A 19,903-nucleotide genomic window follows, 5' to 3' on the forward strand; every position below is an offset into this window, starting at 1 on the left:
ACCCTGTTAACTTTGAAGTACAAACTATTTTCTTTCTGCTGAACTACACCCACCTAGAAAGAAGCTCGCCCTCATAGACATTACACAAGTAGGCGTCTCCATCGGCTGAGCTGTAATGTGAGCTTGTTACATGCTTCCTTTGATTGGTCGATGTAGAGACTAGAAAGCAAATACTTCCTACTTGAAACTGCTCACACCAAGGTTTTTGGAATTTTTTTTCCTGTTCTTGAGAAACCCAGACACAGTTTCTGGAGAAAGACTCGCTGCTGAGTTTTCCCAAATGTGTTTTTGCAACTTTAAACACTTTATGGCAGGTGCCATTAAGTTCCAATACAGTCAACAGAAGTTCACACTGTGAATGTGTGTGGGTAAGTCTTTACTATGAAGTAGAGCAATGCAGAATCAAGCAGACATGAGAGCAAACTTGCAGAAAGACTAAAAATCTGGAAGGTGTGGTTCTAGGACTAAGCAAAAGCCTGGAGGCAGTGAGGTTCAAATTCAGATGGAGGCAGGTGGAGGTCCACCAGAAAGTGTGCCTAAGAAGCCCTTTAATTCATTTTGCTGAGCTTCAGAAGAGTGATGATAACTCCATTTAGTATTCGTACTACCAAAACTTCACTGAGTCATTCAGGTTTATGACCCAGTTATCTGTGGCTTTATTGCAGTGGATGCACTCCGGGGTTCGTCTTCTAACTCTCAGGTTCTTCTTATACTGCACTCTCTGCTTTGCCACCATATCCTGTTTATGTGACGCAAGCAGATGGCAACGCGTCACCTTCATATTCAAAAGTGCCTGCTTTCCTGCAAGCCCTCATTACAATGCAACACACCCAACTCGGAGCACTCACACAGCAAATCTTATGCCCTTAAAAGGCATTTTTCCAACCGCCTGCTGTTTCTGCAGAGGACCTTCCCGTCTCTCTTTAGTTACTCTCGTGGCCCCTCTACTGGCGAAAGAGGGGACGGGAGCATGAAAACAATACAAGCTCTTTATGAGGGCTGTACTGTGTATGAGTCACACATTCAGGTTTGAGACAAAAGTAAGAAAACTGGATAATAAATTACTATTTGTTTCAGTTTTTCAGGAAGAGGGAAACTACAGAAACTGCAGAATTAGTTTTCTTTTTAAAAAAAATATATCCTTGAGACCTTTGTATCATTTTCTTTGTGGGTATTTTGAGAGTTTAGAGTCTCTTTGTAGTTGTTTTTCTTCTTCCTGTGGTTCTTTTTTGTCTTTATGGGATTGATTATCGATTTTAGTTGTTTTGTGTCTTGTCATCGAGCTGTGTTACTTCATGTATATATTCTAAAAATCAGGAGCCCTCTGATGTGACGGGCCCCAGGATCTGTGTTCTGTAATACATTCATGTAAGAGTGTGCTGAAAGAAATGAGATATGATGCAAGCCTATTTATGTGGTATTACAAAGTCTTTCCTTTCATTTGATAAAGTCACATTCACAGTAATCGCCTGCCTATGAAATTATGACGTTTTTTCAAGGATAAATATGGCCTTCATTGGATATTTTTTAAAAACTCCACACATGGTTTTTCATAATGCTACAAATTTTACACTTCATCATTTCATATGCACATATGACAAATACCTGCTAAAAATAAATGTTTCAATATTATCATACCCATGTCACTTTATGTAAATATTAAAAAAATGATGTACGTCGTACAAATTGCTCGAATAGTATTTATAGTATACCATTTATTTTTGAGTATATAGTATTATCTATCTGATAATCATGTTCAGAAATATTGTATGAATACAACTGGTATGCCCAGGCTACTCACGCGCATTGTTTCCGCCCCCTCCCTGAAGCGCGTGGACATTTCGTTCTTTCATTGGCTGTTGCTCCTGCAAGACCCGGAAGTGTTGCTGTCACAGGATGGAAAGCTTTTAGCAGCTGTTTCATTCAAAGGTTTGCGCCTCACGGACACATTTACTGTTATTGTCGGAGACCGCGGTGCATAAAATCTGTCTTCGTTAATCAAACACGACGTTTTCGGTGAAGGATAATCATGAAGCAGTGCTGGGCTCTGTTACTTTAACCCCAGCATTCATCCAGGTGTCAGCTAACCACTGATGAAAAGTAGCCTGGCTAGCTTCGTTTTAAACGCTCTTAAATCATCTCTGTGTGTATGTTTAGAATAGCCAAGGACTCCTCTAATCATCGGGTGGACAAAATATCCTCAATGCAATGATAAAGAGTAATTTTGTACTCCTTCCCGGGTGCACCTGCGATTCCTGAGTCCAAACAAAGATGGCTGCGTCCACAGAAAGCAGTTAAAACTGTCGCAGGTTACTCAGTGAAGCTGCTGTTTTTATTCTCGGATGGTTGGATGAGTTTTTCGGGAATCTAGAAACGCCTTCAGAAAGACAAAAAATTTAAACTTGTTTTCAGGCATCAGCAGCTGATTAAGACAGAATGAAAACACATGTAGGTCCATCCGTCCATGTGTGCTGGACTACATTATAAAATCTAGCGTTTCTGCTGTTGTGTTCTTTCCATTCATATTCATCGGAGGGGCATAATATACAGGCCACTATAGAGTCACCACTAAATGATAAAGCTTAATCAGCACTGGGAGTGCAACGTATTCACTGAGCCAGTTAGTGAGCCCACAGTGGCGCTTACACATCTGCCTAACCAGGAGAGATCTCAGGAGAAGCTGCTGAACATAGTGTTTTATTAATCAGACAATTAAGTTCATCATAAAGCATCTAAGTGCTGCTGCTCATTGTGTCCCAAAGCCCTGCAAACCTGGTCCCAGACATGCCTGTCACATGTCTCGATGTTCGCTGTTCAGAGGTCATCCTGGTTAGAAAGAACTAGGAACTTGCCCAGTCCCCTCCCACCTCCCTGGGTAGTCTGCCCCCTTCTATGATGCCTCTGAAGACTGAGCCCATAAATTCTTCAGAAAGTGTTTAATCAGGTGGCTTCATAAGGGAGCAGAGTTTGATTTTCCCTTAGACTTCTATGCAACCAGAAGTCTTTTTGCAACCATGGGAGTCGCCCCTGCCGCCTTTGCAGGTGCACATTGGCTTCACTTTTTATGCCCAGCTACATTTTTGTCTTTGGTACAATATGTATTCTTAATTTCTAAATGTGATTCATTTATCATCAAATTTTTTTCTTTTTAGCTTCTTTAACCGAGCCCATAAACTCATCACCTGGTTTCGCTTCTTTGACTTTTAGCCCTGTGACTGCCTGGCGACCTGTCAGGGTGTACCCCGCCGCTCGCCCAGTGGTTAAAAAAAATAGCCGTTGCTTCTCTTTTCATTGATATCGATTTATCTTTAGATTGGTTCAAATGTAATATTGTTTTGCTTTTCTTTTCTTTGAATTGGATTGCCTGGCAGTACGTACACACAATGATGATTTCCATTCTAGAACATCATGGGTAACGCTGAGAGTGTGGTGGTGCAGAAGCGGCTGGCCCGTTTCCGTCCCGAGGAGCGACCTGTGGTTGAGGGGGTTTTTGACAAGCTCCAGGGTGGTGCTGGGGGCACCGCAGGGAAGACCATAACGCTGGAGATGCTGCAGGTGTGACTGTGGAAGCAGTACTAAATATTTTCAAAATAAGACTTAAAAATGTGTCAGCAGATGGAACAGGTAAAAGCTTGAATGTAATATCACGACTTCATTACATCAGGTTTCACATGTTTTAGGCAGTCCAGTTTTCCATTTGTACATCTTTAAGCTTTTCCTATCAGGCAGGATTTGTTTTTCTGACTATGATGCTTTGACTACTTGGTGTAGAGGTGCTTTCTGTCACCAGGTTTCTTTAAACATTTTGTTTCTCCCAGTCATCAGTGGGCAGTGTGGCACCGGACTCGATGGTGAGGAGGGTCTACCGGTGCATGTCCAGCATCGACCCTGGACTGGCAGCTCCAGCAGCCTCGGGGAAGGCCGGACACGCCGGCCCCTCTGGAGTCAGCCGAGAGCAGTTGATCGTCTTCCTTGCAGACACCCTGCGGGGAACTGCAGAAGAACGTGCGCCACTCGTCATGGCTATGTCCCAGCATGCGGCAGGGGCGGCATCAGTTGTCACATGTGAGCAGGTGGTGGAGGTGAGTAGAGTGTAGTGTTGGTTTCTGCAGCATTTGTTGTCTGTGCTTCTTACAGCACTCCTGCACTTTCACTAAAGTTCCTCCAGGACCTGGTCTCTGCTGTAGTTCAGATTTTGGTTCACAGAGGACGCCTGCAGGGCTGGAAGCCAGAGAGGATGGGTGACATCTCCCTGGGTGTAAAACTCCTGGCAGAGCAGATGTGCTCTGAGCTCAAACCATCAGGTAGAGCTGATTTGGAAGTTCTTGAATATTTTAGAAACTCTGACTTCTACTTCTCCAACTTAATCTACTTGAAATCTACTACTTCCCTTTTTCTCATTAGATGAGGGGGCTTGTGATGTTTCCTGTCTGGAAGACTGGATCTTCAGGGTACAGCAGGTATCACAGTACCTGGAGCTGCTGGTAGCTGAGGGACTGAGTGTGTCTTTGAGCAGCCGGCCAGCCCCGACGCTGCTGCCCCCCTGCAGGGAGACGCCTTGGAATGAACTGAAGTGTCTACTAGAACTCCCCAGCCTCATGTTTCTGGCTCCACTGGTCAGTATATACCAGCATATTTTTGCTTTTTTATGGAGTCAAACCAAAAAACTTTCAGACACCCTGAAACATTTTGGTGTTACACTTCTGTTTTTGCCTGCTTAATGAGAACTTAGTTGTGTTGTGTTACTGCAGTGTAAACAGCAAACATATAAACTGTATTCAGGTGCTCTAGTTTTTAGAAACGCAGCGATCCAGACGATTCTAGTTCCAACATGAGACCTACACCTTGACATCAGTTATCTGGTGCTGCTTCAGATTTCTCATACCTGTGTGACATTAATAAGCTGTTTCTTGGTGTGAAGACGACAAATCTTTCCTTTATTTGAATAGAATAGAATAGAATAGAATAGAATAGAATAGCCTTTTATTGTACATGTATGTACACAGCAAATGTACACAGTACATGTACAACGAAGTGTAATGCTGTAGCTACACTCGCAGTCTAACATATGTATGTTCAGTAAGTAGATCTTTTTACTGGCTGCACCTGATGTGGTCTGTACAGGTGGGTGCCAAGCAGTGTTGGCCAAGTTACTTGAAAAAAGTAATCAGTAACTAATTACTGATTACTTCCCTCCAAAAGTAATCCTGTTACTTTACTGATTACTTATTTTAGAAAGAAATTAGTTACTTAGTTACTTTTTAAAAACATGATTTACAACCTGAATAGGTAATAAAACAATAGATCTTTCAGCCCAATTCTACTTTTTCTGCATAATCCATCATACAAAATGTGATCAAATGGAAAAAGTCTCTTTTTAAAACTTGTTTTATTAGTTTTAATCTTTTAACTTTATGCATCAAGTAAACATTAAATTATATGCAACATTCTCTGACTGGAAGAAATTTGTTTAACATTTAAACCTATTTTCTGCACATTCCAGCATATAAAATAAAATATTTTTTTGTGTTTACACTCACTCTTTCAAATAAATGCAAGTAAAACACAGCAGAAAATAAATAAAATCAAAGACTCAGCGGTCCTGTTGCTCTATTTTCACCTGTTTAGCAGGAGTGGGGCAGGCGGAGGTTTGCCCTGGTGCAGGTGTGTCACAGCCGTCATGTCAGTGGAAGGATCTGGGAGTTTCTCTGTGAATTTCACATTCCCGTGGCAGCATACACTCGATGCTTGCTCGGAAGTTTACGGGTTTTTTTCGCTGTAAAAAGAAGTTTTCTTCCCACGCAGTGAGCAGCGGACGCTAATGTTTTTGTCACTTTTTATGGAATCAAACTCAAAGTAAGGTCAGTACTACCACGCTTTAAACGCTGCACGCTCATACTCTCTCCCGCACTCGTTATATGATCCATTGTTGATCTGCACACAGCTGTTGCCACGAACGTCGCACTCGCTTACATCATTGTCAGGAGACACTCTCGCAAACGAAATCACGGTTTTAGTAACGCAGTAATGCAGCGTAATCCCTTACTTTACTCGTTACTTGAAAAAAGTAATCAGATTACAGTAACATGTTACTGCCCATCTCTGGTGCCAAGTAAGAGCAAAAACAAGACATTATTCTCTCATTTTAGGATTTTTGTCATCCTAAATCAGCAAACTCATATCAAATGTAGCTAAGTGAAATTAACGTTCACAAGGCTCCAACTATCCAAAGATGTTTCTCCAAACTTTAATTTTTCTCAGGTTGCTTTTGTCAGCTGGATAATTAACTCTTTAAACTTTGGTGACTTGATTAACACAGGTCTGCAACCAAAAAAACCCAGCGAAGGCTTGAGCGAACTGTGAAACTGCACACTCATTAATGGCCTGTCACTCAGAAAGTCTTTACCTGGTTAATCCTCTCGTCTTAATTCAGTTCAATTCAATTTTATTTACACAGCACCAAATCACAACAACAGTCACCTCAAGGCGCTTTATATTGTAAAGTAGATGCTACAATAATACAGAGAAAACCCAACAATCATATGACCCCTTATGATCGAGCACTTTGGTGACAGTGGGAAGGAAAAACTCCCTTTTAACAGGAAGAAACCTCCGGCAGAACCAGGCTCAGGGAGGGGCGGGGCCATCTGCCATTTGGGTCGATTTCTTTATCATTCTCCTCTTAGACGAGACTGATTAAAAAAAAGTTACAAAATGTTATTCTTAGTGTGTCGTGACAGTTTTTAGAGATCAAATCGGGTCGCTGTTTTTGCCATAGACGTCCATTAAGGTTTTGCAGTCACATGACCGCTAATCATGTAACGTTAACTTGCCTGTTTACATCTAAGACGCTGTAAGGTCAAGTCACGCAGGGCTTGAGACCGAGCCACCGACTAGGAGCAAGTGTTTGCAGACATGCTGGCATCTTCCATTTTTTGCTGTAATTTTGTTCTTCATGTTAGTAAAAAAGCAAAAACATTCAAGTAGTAAGTTTAGAGACCAAGACAAGCAAATAGCTCTGACATTTGGCTTCCTCCTTTTTATTCTCTTATTTAAGTCCTTTACAAGCTGTTTTTCTGTTGATTGGAGAAGGAATTACTTGATTAAATATTGCAACTCTAATATGAGTCTCTGGTATATTTATGAAAGCTCGGGGTGCTTTCATGTTCAAACAAGGAAAAGCTTTCTTTAAACCAGTAAAACAGAAAGTAGCCGCCTACATAGTGTTCCTTGTAATTAACCAGAATCTGTAATCAGAATCAATGAATCGACTAACTATTGCAACACATTTATCACCACCAGTCTATCAGAATTTGCTCAGATGTCTTGTATTGTGCACATGCAGGTGTCACTGCTTTTACTGATATTGATCACAGGTAAACATGTAGCTTTAACACTTGGGTGGATACGAGGTTCAAACAGAGGTCATGACAAAAGGTGCATCACTGTCTAAATATTTACAATAAAAGATGTACTTACTGAATGTGTGTGTGTTCTTCTAAACATGGCCGTGCAGAATGGAGAGATTGTGGCTTGCAGCTTTCTCAAGAACTGCTCGCCTGCTCACGAGTGAGCGATTGAAGTAGTTTGTCACAGGAAACCAAAGACAAAAGCAAGTGTGTGAACCTGTCCGGCTGTGTCTCTGAGAACTTGTTTGAGCTTCAGACAATCAAAGTTATTAAATGTTGTAAAAGAAATTCGATCAACTCTTATTTTCGCACGCCTTCTAAAGACTTGGTTTTAACTTCTAGGTAGAGTTAGTTTTAGGTTAGGGAGAGGCTGGGAGTGCATTAATTTAAATGAATGTGCCAAGCAACCATGCTTTTGTATGTATATACTCTACTACAAACAGAGTGGAGCGGGCAGTAGTTGCTGTCGGGGAACCTCAAGGAACAGCCAAAGTATCTTTTGAGTGGGGTTGGTCAGTGGGTTTGGCACAGCATTTACTCGTCTTTCTAGCAGCGCACGTGCAGAGTCTGGTGAAAGCTGCGAAGAATAGGGGGAGTGTTAGTGGGATAACAAGAACTAAAAGCACTGAGTCATGCAAAGTGGCGAAACAAGACATTCAGTGATCTGAGTAACAAGAGGGGAACAGGTTCTCCGTCACCTTTCAGACACCCGATCCACCTCCTCTGTTGTAGTGTGATTTTTATTATAACAGCAAATCATTCATCAGATATCACACATATTCTTCCACACGTCACTGTTAATCTCACCAGTTGCCAGATGGCTACAGCGCCCCCTGGAGGCTTGTGTTTTCCACTCGGCTGCACGGGGAGAGCTTTACCAGGATGGTGGCCGGCCTGATGAAGCGAGGGCCCACCCTGCTGCTTATCAGAGACACCAAGGGGCATGTCTTTGGGGGCTTCGCCTCCCACACCTGGGAGGTCAAACCTCAGTTTCAGGGTAAGTATGCCTGTATGACTTACACACCACAGATTAACTCTAATGCTCCCACTGCAAAAGAGCTGAAGTCCACCTGTTATGCTCATTTTTATTCTTGCACTGTATTTGGGTAGCTTTACATGATTCACAGCTCAAAATAATCCTTCTTTAAGTAGTATTGTCTTCCTTTATGCAGCCGCTCAGGGAGAATTTGATTGATTTGGGGAGTTTATGTAATCAGAATCATATAAAAGGACAGATGCATATATGATCTGCCACAGTGTTACTTCATTAATGTCATTTTTTTCTCCAAGCTTTCCTGTTTCCTCTAAAATGTAAAAAGGGCCACAAAGTGAATATTTTAATATTTTATTCTAACATTTAGCCAAGTGAAATAAATCATTCTGATTGTGGTCCTACAGGAAAGGACCGCACAAATCACAGTGACCTGTTTTTGAGAGCTGCTGGCACTGTCATAAAACCAAGTAATACATCCAGATTTAAAAGAAAAATCAGTGAATGTTTAACTTTGTTTCACGGGTACGAGTCATACCTGTCTGTTGCACAGGCTTGAGTGGCCGAGCAGGAAGTTACTTTTTTTTTAAAGAAAACTAAAAGTTCTTTGATGCTGTGATTTAGACACGATTCACATGAAACAAGCCACACATAAAAACTTTGTTTCTAGCTGAATTTCTTCATCTTTCTGAAGCCCCTGTTCTCTAGTCTAGAATAGGGTTGCAAAGGGGCGGAAAATTTCCGGTAAATTTCCGAAAAGTTTCCGGTAAATTTCCATGGTAAGTTAAGCTTGGGAATTTTGGAAATACTCCATATTGGAAACTTTCCATGGAAATAATGGGAATTATGGAAATTAATGGGAATTTAGGAGAACTAACTGGGAATATATTATTTCCAAGCATAAATATAAACAGAAATCATAAGAAAACCTTCATGCAAAATTTTTTTAACAGATATTTCAACAAATTTATTTGTAAGTACAGTAGAATAGAACACGTTTCAATAACTTGTTTCATGGATGAATAAAAACAGAAATGTTGAGTTCAATATTACCATCCTCTAACCGCGCTCATTCAAAAATGCCCCCTGTCCATCTCCACAAAGTCCCATTCAAAAGGTTAAATGAATAATGCCACTTATCCTCCAAAACGTCCCATTAAACATGCAAATCTTCCTTCAAGCAATCCTCTTTTCTCATTTTTGCTGTCAATAGACTCTTCCTGGATCTCATCATCATCCAACAACATGTCCACTTCCTCAGCATCCAACTCTGAGTCTTCCTCTTCAGTGTCACTTTCCAGCCTTGTTGAGGGTGGCTCTGTGTCAGGCTCAAAGAGCTGTAGAATGCCGACCAGCTTTTCCACTCTCACATTTGTGAGCCTGTTGCGAACCTTTGTGTGGGTGTTCCCAAACAGTGACCAGTTGCGCTCTGAGGCGGCTGATGATGGTGTGATTTGGAGGAGGATGGAGGCTACAGGTGCAAGGGCCTCAGATTCACATAGTCCCTTCCACCAGGTGGCTGCAGATATGTGCTGGCATGACTGCCATATTCCATCCCCTTTCCAAAGGCCTTGCTTTGTTCGATACTTTGCCAAACTGCCTAGAACTTTGCCTTTATCGAGACCCAGGTGGTCAGACATGGCTGTAATGACCGCATAGGCACCGTTGCCCTTGTCATATTTGGGGTCCAGCATGTATGCTGCTGCATGCACTGGCTTCATGCAGAACTCCCTCCGCTGTTCCAATGACTTGACCACAGCCGTTTCCTCTGCTTTCAGTAGTAGGGAAGTGGGCAGAATTGTCTGGATTTCTTCTTTGAGTTCTGCAAAAAGGCACTGAACATCTGACAAGATGGCACCATCCCCCTCTATCTTCGCTATTGCTGCTGCAATAGGTTTGAGGATTTTCTGACTGCTAGATACTCTTTCCCAGAACACATCATCCAAGATTACCTTCTTGATGTCACTGTCGATGCCTACAGACTGGGATATGGCCATCTCTTGCAGAGACTCCTTTCCCTCCAGAAGGCTGTCAAACATGATAACAACACCACCCCATCACGTTATGCTGGGAAGCTTCAGTGTAGTACTCTTGTTCTTTTCCTTTTGCTTTGACAGAAATGTAGCAGAAGTTACTTGTTTGCCTTTAACATATTTCAGAACTTGCTTCGCTCTCTTATTCAGAGTGTCCATTGTTTTTAGTGCCATTATGTCTTTTAGGAGAAGATTTAGTGTATGGGCAGCACAGCCAATAGTAGTTATATGAGGGTAGGTCTCCACATGTGCCCAGGCAACCTTCATGTTGGCTGCGTTGTCAGTGACCAGTGCAAAAACCTTATCTGGTCCAAGGTCATTGATGATCACTTTTAGCTCATCTGCAATGTATTGGCCTGTGTGTCTGTTTTCCTTTGTGTCTACACTCTTGTAGAACACAGGCTGAGGTGTGGTGATTATGTAGTTAATAATTCCTTGTCCCCTGATATTGGACCATCCATCAGAGATGACTGAAATACAGTCAGCTTGGTCAATGGTCTGTTTCACCTTTGCTTGAACTCGACTGAACTCTTCATCCAGTAGATGAGTAGACAATGCATGTCTGGTTGGGGGAATGTATGCTGGTCGGAGAACATTCAAAAATCTCTTCCAGTACACATTGGATGTCAGCATCAGGGGTGAGCCAGTTGCATAGATTGCACGAGCGAAACACTCATCTGCGTTTTTCTGGCTAGTGTCATCCATAAAATCAAAGAATCCTCTGATGCCAGAGGGACCAGGAGCTGATGAGTGGGTATCTGACTCTGATACAGCTGAAACAGACTCATTTTCCCCTTGAGTGGAACTCCTGGCTGCTGCATGTGTTGGGCCTTGAGGAATTTCTTTGCACTTTGCAATGTGCTGCTGCATTTTTGTGGCATTCTTCACGTACGTCTTATCACAATACTTACACATATATACAGATTTCCCTTGTACATTAGCTGGTGTAAAATGATAGCGCACGTGGCATTTTTCTGTAAAATAAAACAAGAGCTTGTAAAAATGCTAATGCAATGCAAGAGATCGTAATAATACAATTGCAATATGATAATAAACAGATATAAATAGTAAGGCTAGCTAAACAACTGGAATGATCTTCAAAACAAAACAGCCAAATGAGGAAGCTAGCATCTTCTTTATGTTATACTAGCTATGGCTTATTTAGCATCTAACAGATGCTAGCATTTTATTTAGCATCTTATCAGATTGCTATCTACCAGATTAATACATTTTATGTGATATTCACAATTTAAACATTTAATGAATATATTTTCCCATAATATCATCAAAACTTACCTCACTTGTTAAGTCCACAGGCTCAAATGTGTGCCTTCAATACTCTTTGTCCTTCAGGCTCAAAAGTGTGGTCCATGTGTACATGTGATGGAGGCATGCACAGTGCCAGTAGGTGGTCTCAATAGCCATGCAGCAAGCATGTGCTCTGTACATGTGATTAAGGAATGGCATGGATATTCAAGTGTATTTGAATTGCATTTGTTTGTTTTTGTCACTATTATGCTAAAATATACTTTGCTCAACTATATTTAAGTTCCCTAAGAAGAGCCAACCTTCAATTTTGAAAATTCCCATAAATTCCCATAAATTCCCGTTTATTCCCATGGAAAGTTTCCATCTTTGAAAATTCCAGGAATTTTGCAACCCTAGTCTAGACTAGAATAAAATATATTAGAATTGATACTTTATTGTCATTCAGAACATACACCAGTTAGTGCGTGATTTAGATGTCTGTGGAAGAGCTACATCGTGACTTAAGATGTAACCCCTCTTAGCCCACACCACGACTTTCCACGCCATCCAGTCAGGAGGTATGATGTCGATTTCTCTCTCAAGTGTATTTCATTCATTAGAATTACATTTCAGTGCATTGAGTCACCTGATTTTGCAGGTCTTTGCTCCCCACTGCTGTCAGACTCCACAACAAAGACTTCACAGCTGACCAAACACACACATCCACACATGTGGATGTGTGTGTTTGCCGTATGTGCAATAACACTAGGTGCAATTCTTTTTTGACAACGCTGTATTTTACTCAGTTGTATATAGTATTTTATTTTATTCTATTCTATTGTGTACAGTATCTTATTCTTATTCATATCATCTCATCCTATTCCAGTGGTTTTTTTTAATTTTTGCTATGTGACTTTGCACTGTTTACTTAGTGCTGTAACAAAACAAATTTCCCACGTGTGGGGAAGGTTATCTTATCTTATCTTAACTGGACTAATACAATATTTGAAAAAAACACAGCAAATCAAAAAATTATAAAACGTTTAAAAAAAGCACCTAGGATAATTTTTACAAATATTTATACATATTTTGTTATATTCCTTTAATATTTTATATGTAAATATACAAATTACATCTCTGCTGGTGTGTGGATTTTAGCATCAAAATGACAATGTGAATTAAATGGATGCATAACTTTCTCTCTGGTAAAACCATTGGTGCTGTATCAAACAACCAGCCGTATTACTTGTCATTAGTAAAACAGCTCCAGAAGGCACCAACATTACAGAAATTATTTTTTTAGTCTGCATTTTAAATGTTGTGAATTTGGGCAGTCTGTGGGCCTCGACTCATTTTGAAGTCTGCATTAACGAGAGGAGCTGCAGTTCTTCTACATTGGCTTCATTTTTCTGACCCAGAAGCTGCTGCTCGTTTTGAGCAAAGAGCTCTTAATAAATCGCTGTGTTACTGTTTGTGCTTCTGAGCCGTGGCTGCATTTTAAACGCAAACCTCTCTGAAAGCCGGCGTGCAAAGAACAACCGCGTCCAAGCTTTTGACTCAAAATCGTATTCTTTCCTATTCATCCTTTGCAGAACTTTTTTTTTCTGTGCATATCTTGAGACATCTGTAAATGTCAAATCACTGAACCATCATTTGGTTTTTCTCTAAGGCGCTCCACAGCAGTACGCAATCGGATGAGATTTACAGCTCAGTAAAAGATTAACCACAAGAAAGAAAGTGTGTCGGCTCTAATAGATACAAATATGTCACGCAGCAGGTAGAGACTCATCTGAAAACACAGATGAAATGAAACACTGAGGAAGTAACGCCACTGGTTTGAATACTGTGGGCTGTCACTTGACTTTCCTCTCACATCTTCATAATTTGTATATTTGTGTGTGTGTGTGTGTGTGTGTGTGTGTGTGTGTGTGTGTGTGTGTGTGTGTGTGTGTGTGTGTGTGTGTGTGTGTGTGCAGGTGACTCCAGATGCTTCCTGTTCACTGTGAGCCCCAAACTGAGAGTTTATACAGCAACAGGATACAACCAACACTTCATGTACCTCAATCAGAACCAGCAGACCATGCCCAACGGACTGGTGAGACCACACTCGTTCAGCTGGAGAGAACTTATTAATGGAGTTCCTCAGGGCCTGTACTCATCACAGATATCCTCAGACATAACCCTCTTACTTTTACCAGAGCCTTAATATCTTTAGAGAAGTTGTATGTAATTTAGGGAACATAGCAGTCTGTGTAAAAGTGCATTTTAAAAAGCTTTGTTTTTTACCCTTTTATCTAAAAATTCTCCTGAGGTGTGTGCTGAGTATATTGGTTATCTCTGACCTGATGGTAGCAGTGTTGGCTCACTGATCCAACAGCTACACTCAGAGTGATATCAGTGTGCACCTGTTGTTGTCACAGTGCAATGATGGTGTAGAGCTGCGCTGTCTTTGACATTTGAGGGTCTACAGATGATAGTAAACAGAAATCTGCCAATGATGACTCGAATAATTGGACAGCAGAATTAAAAAGAGTAAAAGTTTCGATTTTGTCCAGAATCAGAAGCGTTTCAACAGAAAGTCCCACAAAAGTGCAGGAATATCTCATCATCATCTCAGCGGTGCAGTAACCAGGCTGTAATACTCAGGAGCATGTGGCTGTGATTTGGTGTAGGTGGCTCTGTACCTCATACAGCAGCTATGTTCAGCCTGACCTGACAAGCTAAGCACATCTTCTGATCATTTAGAAATCATTTGAACATTTCATAGGTTCCTCAGCGTGGACGCAGCGGCTCCTGTCCACGTTTGGACTTTTGTGTTTTGCAGTTGTTTTGGTTTTATTCCACTTGCTCAGTTTTGGTTTCACAGGCGTTTCACTTTGACTTTCACTTGCTGGTTAGATTTCAGCATAGAAAAGTACTCGGTTGGTTTCCTGAACACAGTGGCTAAAGAGACGATATTTATTTATTTGCCCCTGAGTGGCCCCCGAAAAATTAAATGATTTGTTTTGTGTGCCCTGCTTGTGTTAACTGACATAAAGATGTGTTGTCTGGTGTTCATCAGGGGATGGGCGGTCAGCACGGCTATTTTGGCCTGTGGCTGGATAGTGACTTTGGCCGCGGTCATAGCCGGGCACGACCCAAGTGCACAACGTATGGCAGCCCTCAGCTCTCTGGAGACGAAGACTTCACCCTGGACTCCATGGAAGTGTGGGCTGTGGGAAAACCCCCAGAGCCCGAGGAGGTCAGAGTACTTGTTCAAATTCTTCTATAAACTCGGCAAAATAAAGACCCGTGCTGACCTAGAGTCAGAAGGTTTGCACTGGGTGTTAGTCGGTGTACCTGGAGTCAACAATGTGTGGCTGTCTGAACACAAACAGCCAAACAACATCTCCGTCAAACGTTGTGTTTAAAACCAAAGAAATACATGTTTGCATTTTGTGTGATTTGGGCCTTAACTAAAGTTTCTCTTTAGAGTCCATTTTTAAAATACTTTACAACTCCACAACTTTATTAGTGCAAAAAAAAAAATCAATGTATTTTCACTTAAACAAGCGGCGGTTTTTTTATGTGCATTAAAGTTATATAATATAAAAAATTTAACAGTGCAAATGCAAATTCCTTGCTGACAGTTTAACTAAAAGGCATTTCCAGTGGAAATTGGCCGACATATCCTCAGCATAACCATGTATAATATCCACAAAACTTAAAAAGAGGTTAAACACACACAATACGGTAATATTATGTTGAAGCACAGTACGTATCACTCCGCGAGGCTCCTGCCTACGATAGCCATAATGCTCCGACAATCCATCAAGCGGTGCGGCTTCGTAGCTTAGCAAAGTCGTACTAAAACATTTGACAGATTTTTGAGCGCCCTGTACCACATAAAATTGTTTCGAGGTCATAAACACAAACAGAATTCATACATAAGGCACACGGGATTATAAGGGGCACTGTCGATTTTCAGAAAAATCAAAGGATTGATTTTAAGTGTGCCGTATTTTCCAAAAAACACGGTAATAACGACGGCCCACTAGCATGCTCTACCAAAAATAGTGCTTTGTTGTGTATCTGACGGACGAAAGCTAAACCAGTTCCACACCACTGAAGCTGCAGCATTCTTACAAACCAATTCTGGTTCATCCGTTTCATTCAACGATCCGCTTTCTCCCTTCTCATTCTCCGTCGCCGCCATGCTTTTTCCGCCATGTGCGTATGAAAACAAAGGCACTGCGCATGCGCGTTTTACACATATTCTATCGCAATATTTCATTTTCTTATCGTTGCCCAACATTATACCGGTGTTACCGTGAATGGTATGATATGGCCCGGCCCTATCGGATAGTTTTTTTTCTTTAATGATATGGACTAATCTTGTCTGAAATAAATACATAAAGCTCATGTTCCTTCCATCCATCCCCACATGTGTGGTGGGAAGGAGCAGCCTACGCAGAGAAATCCTGACCTCGCTCTCCCCAGTCATCTCCTCGGCTTCATCTGGGTAAAAACCAAAGCATTCTCAAACCAGCTGAGATATGTGATCCACACCCTGGGGGGCTCGCCCCATAGGCATCGTAGTCCATCCTAGTTAGATGCCTGAACCAGGAGTAGAGGATCTGCTCCGAGATTCCAGGGAAACCCCCTCCACTTCTGTACGCTTAGAAATTCTCTCCATAAAAATTCCGAACAGAATCGGTGGCAAAGGGCAGCTCGGGAAAAGTGCAGCACCCACTGGGAATAAGACCAAACTCTCACTGTGGTTTCACAGAGACCGAATCGCTCATAGCAACCAGCCAGATGGTCCAAACTTCAGAAGCGCCCCCCACAGGATGGAATGCCGACACCACGTGCACGTGTGGATCGGTTGGACAAACTCCCACACACACTCGGATGCTCCAGAGAGGACAAAGAGGAAACATGCATTATTCCTTCAAAGTTCCTGACTAACAGACAGAATCTCCTGTTTAGTATCCCTGCATACAATATTGTGGAAAAGTCTTGAGCCACCCCTCATTTCTTCATATTTTATTTCCAAGGAGCAATTCCTTTTAAATTTAAAGGACTCCTGAGTAATCGTTCTCCAGGCTTTTTGAAGCTCTTTCAAATGTTTTCTTTGGACATTGGCGGCTTTTTCAGTCCACTCCCTGTACCTGATCATTTTCACAGTTAAACTTTAGATTTCTTTCAAATTAAATGCTTAAATTACATTTTTAGGCATTTTGTCACTAGCAGCCTGTCATAAAACACATTTGTTCCTATTACTTCTGTTGAATCTACAAGTAATACCAAAGATAGCACAGTTTGACAGAAATAAAATAATATTGTGCAGCAACAAGGTGATACCCAAACAGCTGTTAGTCAAGTGGCTTTGTCATAAACATGGGCCTCTTTTAGGTCTCTCTTATTCTTATTTCTGCCACGCCCACCACTGTAACCAACAGTCTCTGTGTCACAACACAGCTCAGCCTTACATGTAAATGTATGCAAAGACTTCCCATCAAAACATCCCCCTAAATAACATTTAGGGATCAGTAACTCTGCAGGTTTAGCAGACAGTGGTGCTGTTAGAAACCAGTTTATCGCCCAGTGTCCTAGTACTCCACAAATCTCACTTTATGTTACTTTCCTAAATTATTTTTCAAGGTAATAAATATGCACAGAGTACTAACTTTTTGTGCAGTTGTATATTGCAATAATAATATATGAAGGTGACATTTCACACAGCAGAATTTGTCTAATGGCACACTCACACTGAGGACGATGTTTTTTATCTGATAGATTTTGTTGCACTCTAATGCTGATCTGTGCATGCACAGAGCATGCACTGCACCACAAGAGCTGCAGTTCTTCTGCATGAACCTGCTGTTTCCTTTAAAAACTGTGTTTTTATTTTCTGTGCCTATTATTTTGCTTTACAGGGTGAGGAGGGTGGAGGTAAGAAGAGCATCCTGGATGTGGATCCAGAGGCCCAGGCCCTGATGGAGATCACAGGGAAGACCATGCACAGTCAGGGCCTCAGAGAACCAGAGGATGACCAGGAGTGACTGTAAACACACCCAGCTATATATCGCTTCCATTCATGCCCCAGTCTACCCAGTTACTAATTCATAAGTGGATTTAAAGGGAGCTTAAAGGTGGTCTGCACAGTGCGGTTTGTCACCAGTGTGCAGGTTTCAGGCCTGCTTTACATCAGCGAGAGCACGATGGACGTGTTCACATTTGAGCTGCACTGGTGTGAATTCATTTTATCACTATTAAAAAACACAAAGTGAAGAATCAGACTGAAGAGACGTAGCTTGGAGGAATAATTCAGGGAATTTACAACACTGGCGATCACAGCTTCTTTTTCCTTCCTTTTTCCTTCCGATAAAGTTCACGAAGACAAGAAACAGAAACTTTGATTACCTGTTTTACAAACTGGACACATTCCTGGATTTACTATTCCTTACCAGTTAGCACAAAGTCCAAATCCTGACTTGGATTCTGGGCAGATAAGCTGAGTAATTAACGGGTTAAAGCGAAATAAACAAAGACTGTGGAATGCTGTATCACAGCAGGCCTGTGGCGTCTGTGCAGATGTGATACTGTGAATTTCATCAAGACTGGCAGATTATTTCACTAAATTTAAGAAGATTTAGACTACAATCTATTATTTTTAAACTTATTTTAAGATGGGTAATTTTTGCAGTGTATCTTTAAAATTATTTAATGTACTAGTTTTTAGTTTATTTGCCTTGATTTGTTCCTTAGAATAAGTGTTTTATGCCTATTTTCAGATTTAATTTCTTCAACATTTTGCTTAGAACAAGTGGTTAAAGCTTATTTTAGGTTTCAATTGCCGTGATTGGTTGCCTGGAATAAGTGTGTAAGGCTTATTTTAAGATTTAACTATCTATTTGTTGCCTAGAATAAGTGTTTAAAGCTTATTTTAAGTTTCAATGTTCTGATTTGTTGCCTGGAATAAGTGTAAAAGACTTATTTTTAGCTTTATTTAAATCTCGATATTGTTCTTATTTCAAGAAATCTTAGTAAGAAAAAAACACTTACTCCACTGGCAGATAATTTCACTTGTTTTAAGCAAATCTTCACCAAAAATAAGTGTATTTATCTAGTATTAAGGAGGTGGGTTTTTGCAGTGTAAGTCACGTGTGATTTTATGGTTCAGTGTCTTAGACTGATAAGCAGGTCTGTGGTTGATCAGTGAGAGGATCAATAAATCTCTATTTAATCTGTAATCTAATCTGTATTATATTACTTATAAAGTGAAATATTTCAAGCCTTTTTTATGTTTTGCTTTGATTTTTTGGTGTTATTTTCCTTCTTACTCATATGAACAGCAGAGTGAGCTGGTCCAGAGAAGCTGCAGCACTTTACTTGTTGCACTAACTGGCTGTTATTCATTTAAAAGGCTGTTTTGCTGTTTTTGCAGCAGTTTACAGCAGCAGCTGCTCTGCTCCGGTGTGAAAGGTGAAGCAATGTGTGAAGATGGGTGCCGCTCGCTACTTTAAATGCTTCCATGGTTGATTCTTCGACTGTATTTAAAAGATAGATGTAGCTGAAGTGTGTTAACCTTGCATTCTGTCTGATGGCCGGACAGGGTAAAGTCTCAGAATGACGTCTGCTTGTATTGAAGCAGACTGTAGAGGGAAAACATCCTCCAGCTCCCTGGATCTGTGTCCTTACTAAACACTTCCAATGTGTATTTATTGTCTCAGTCACTAGTTTGAGCCCCTAATAAATAAAGCACAGTTATGGTTCCCAATAAGCTCACAAGGAATAATAAAGTACGGTGTACTCTACCATGTGACTAAGAAGCTTCTCCAGAGGTTGCCACTTGGCAGACATCTATAAATTTTAGTCCCAGGACTGTCGGGATAGTCAGTTATTGCGACCACACCCCAAGTAGGTTTATGGGTGCAGCTTGCTATCCAAGAATTAGCTGATAGCTTATCTTTCCACCCACAGTTGGCAGCAGGCAAAGGCTTTGAGGCTTCAAAGTTCAGACTCACTATTGGAGCCATCTTCGAGGGGCCACGAGAGGATCAGCAGAGAGTTTTCGGCGTTTCCATTCTGGCTTCTTTTATCAGTCCTGTGGGCGGAGCTTGTTAGTTCTGCTCACAGACTTCATCCATGTGCTGCAAAATAAGGCGAGCTTTGTAAATGTTCAGGTTGTCTAAAGATGGAGCAAAACTAGAAGTGACGTGTGTCCTGCAGTCTCATGC

General features: G+C 41.2%; 1 protein-coding gene across 3 annotated transcripts; it reads left to right on the top strand.

Annotated features, from left to right (window-relative positions):
- The first annotated feature begins 1,856 nt into the window (after positions 1-1,856).
- meak7 (MTOR associated protein, eak-7 homolog) lies at positions 1,857-18,956 on the top strand. 3 transcript variants are annotated; one of them, XM_063477566.1, is made up of 9 exons: positions 1,857-1,929; positions 3,403-3,555; positions 3,819-4,082; positions 4,160-4,304; positions 4,405-4,616; positions 8,220-8,406; positions 13,658-13,776; positions 14,743-14,922; positions 17,600-18,956. In XM_063477566.1, exons 2-9 carry the CDS (start codon positions 3,409-3,411, stop codon positions 17,723-17,725), a joined length of 1,380 nt encoding a protein of 459 aa, XP_063333636.1. In that variant the 5' UTR covers positions 1,857-1,929; positions 3,403-3,408; the 3' UTR covers positions 17,726-18,956. The 3 variants fall into 3 exon arrangements, with proteins under 3 accessions (XP_063333636.1, XP_065327611.1, XP_063333635.1); XM_065471539.1 differs by having other exon boundaries at positions 4,169-4,304; XM_063477565.1 differs by having other exon boundaries at positions 1,873-1,929; positions 3,372-3,555.
- Positions 18,957-19,903: the final 947 nt, after the last annotated feature.

The sequence above is a fragment of the Pelmatolapia mariae genome, linkage group LG7 (genome assembly GCF_036321145.2).
Source record: "Pelmatolapia mariae isolate MD_Pm_ZW linkage group LG7, Pm_UMD_F_2, whole genome shotgun sequence".
Classification (NCBI taxonomy): domain Eukaryota; kingdom Metazoa; phylum Chordata; class Actinopteri; order Cichliformes; family Cichlidae; genus Pelmatolapia; species Pelmatolapia mariae.

Coding starts and splice junctions, on each gene's coding strand:
- meak7 (XM_063477566.1), top strand. CDS start 3,409: ATGGGTAACGCTGAGAGTGTGGTGGTGCAGAAGCGGCTGGCCCGTTTC. Junction 4,083..4,159: donor CATGTGAGCAGGTGGTGGAG/GTGAGTAGAGTG, acceptor CTTTCACTAAAG/TTCCTCCAGGACCTGGTCTC. Junction 4,617..8,219: donor TCATGTTTCTGGCTCCACTG/GTCAGTATATAC, acceptor TAATCTCACCAG/TTGCCAGATGGCTACAGCGC.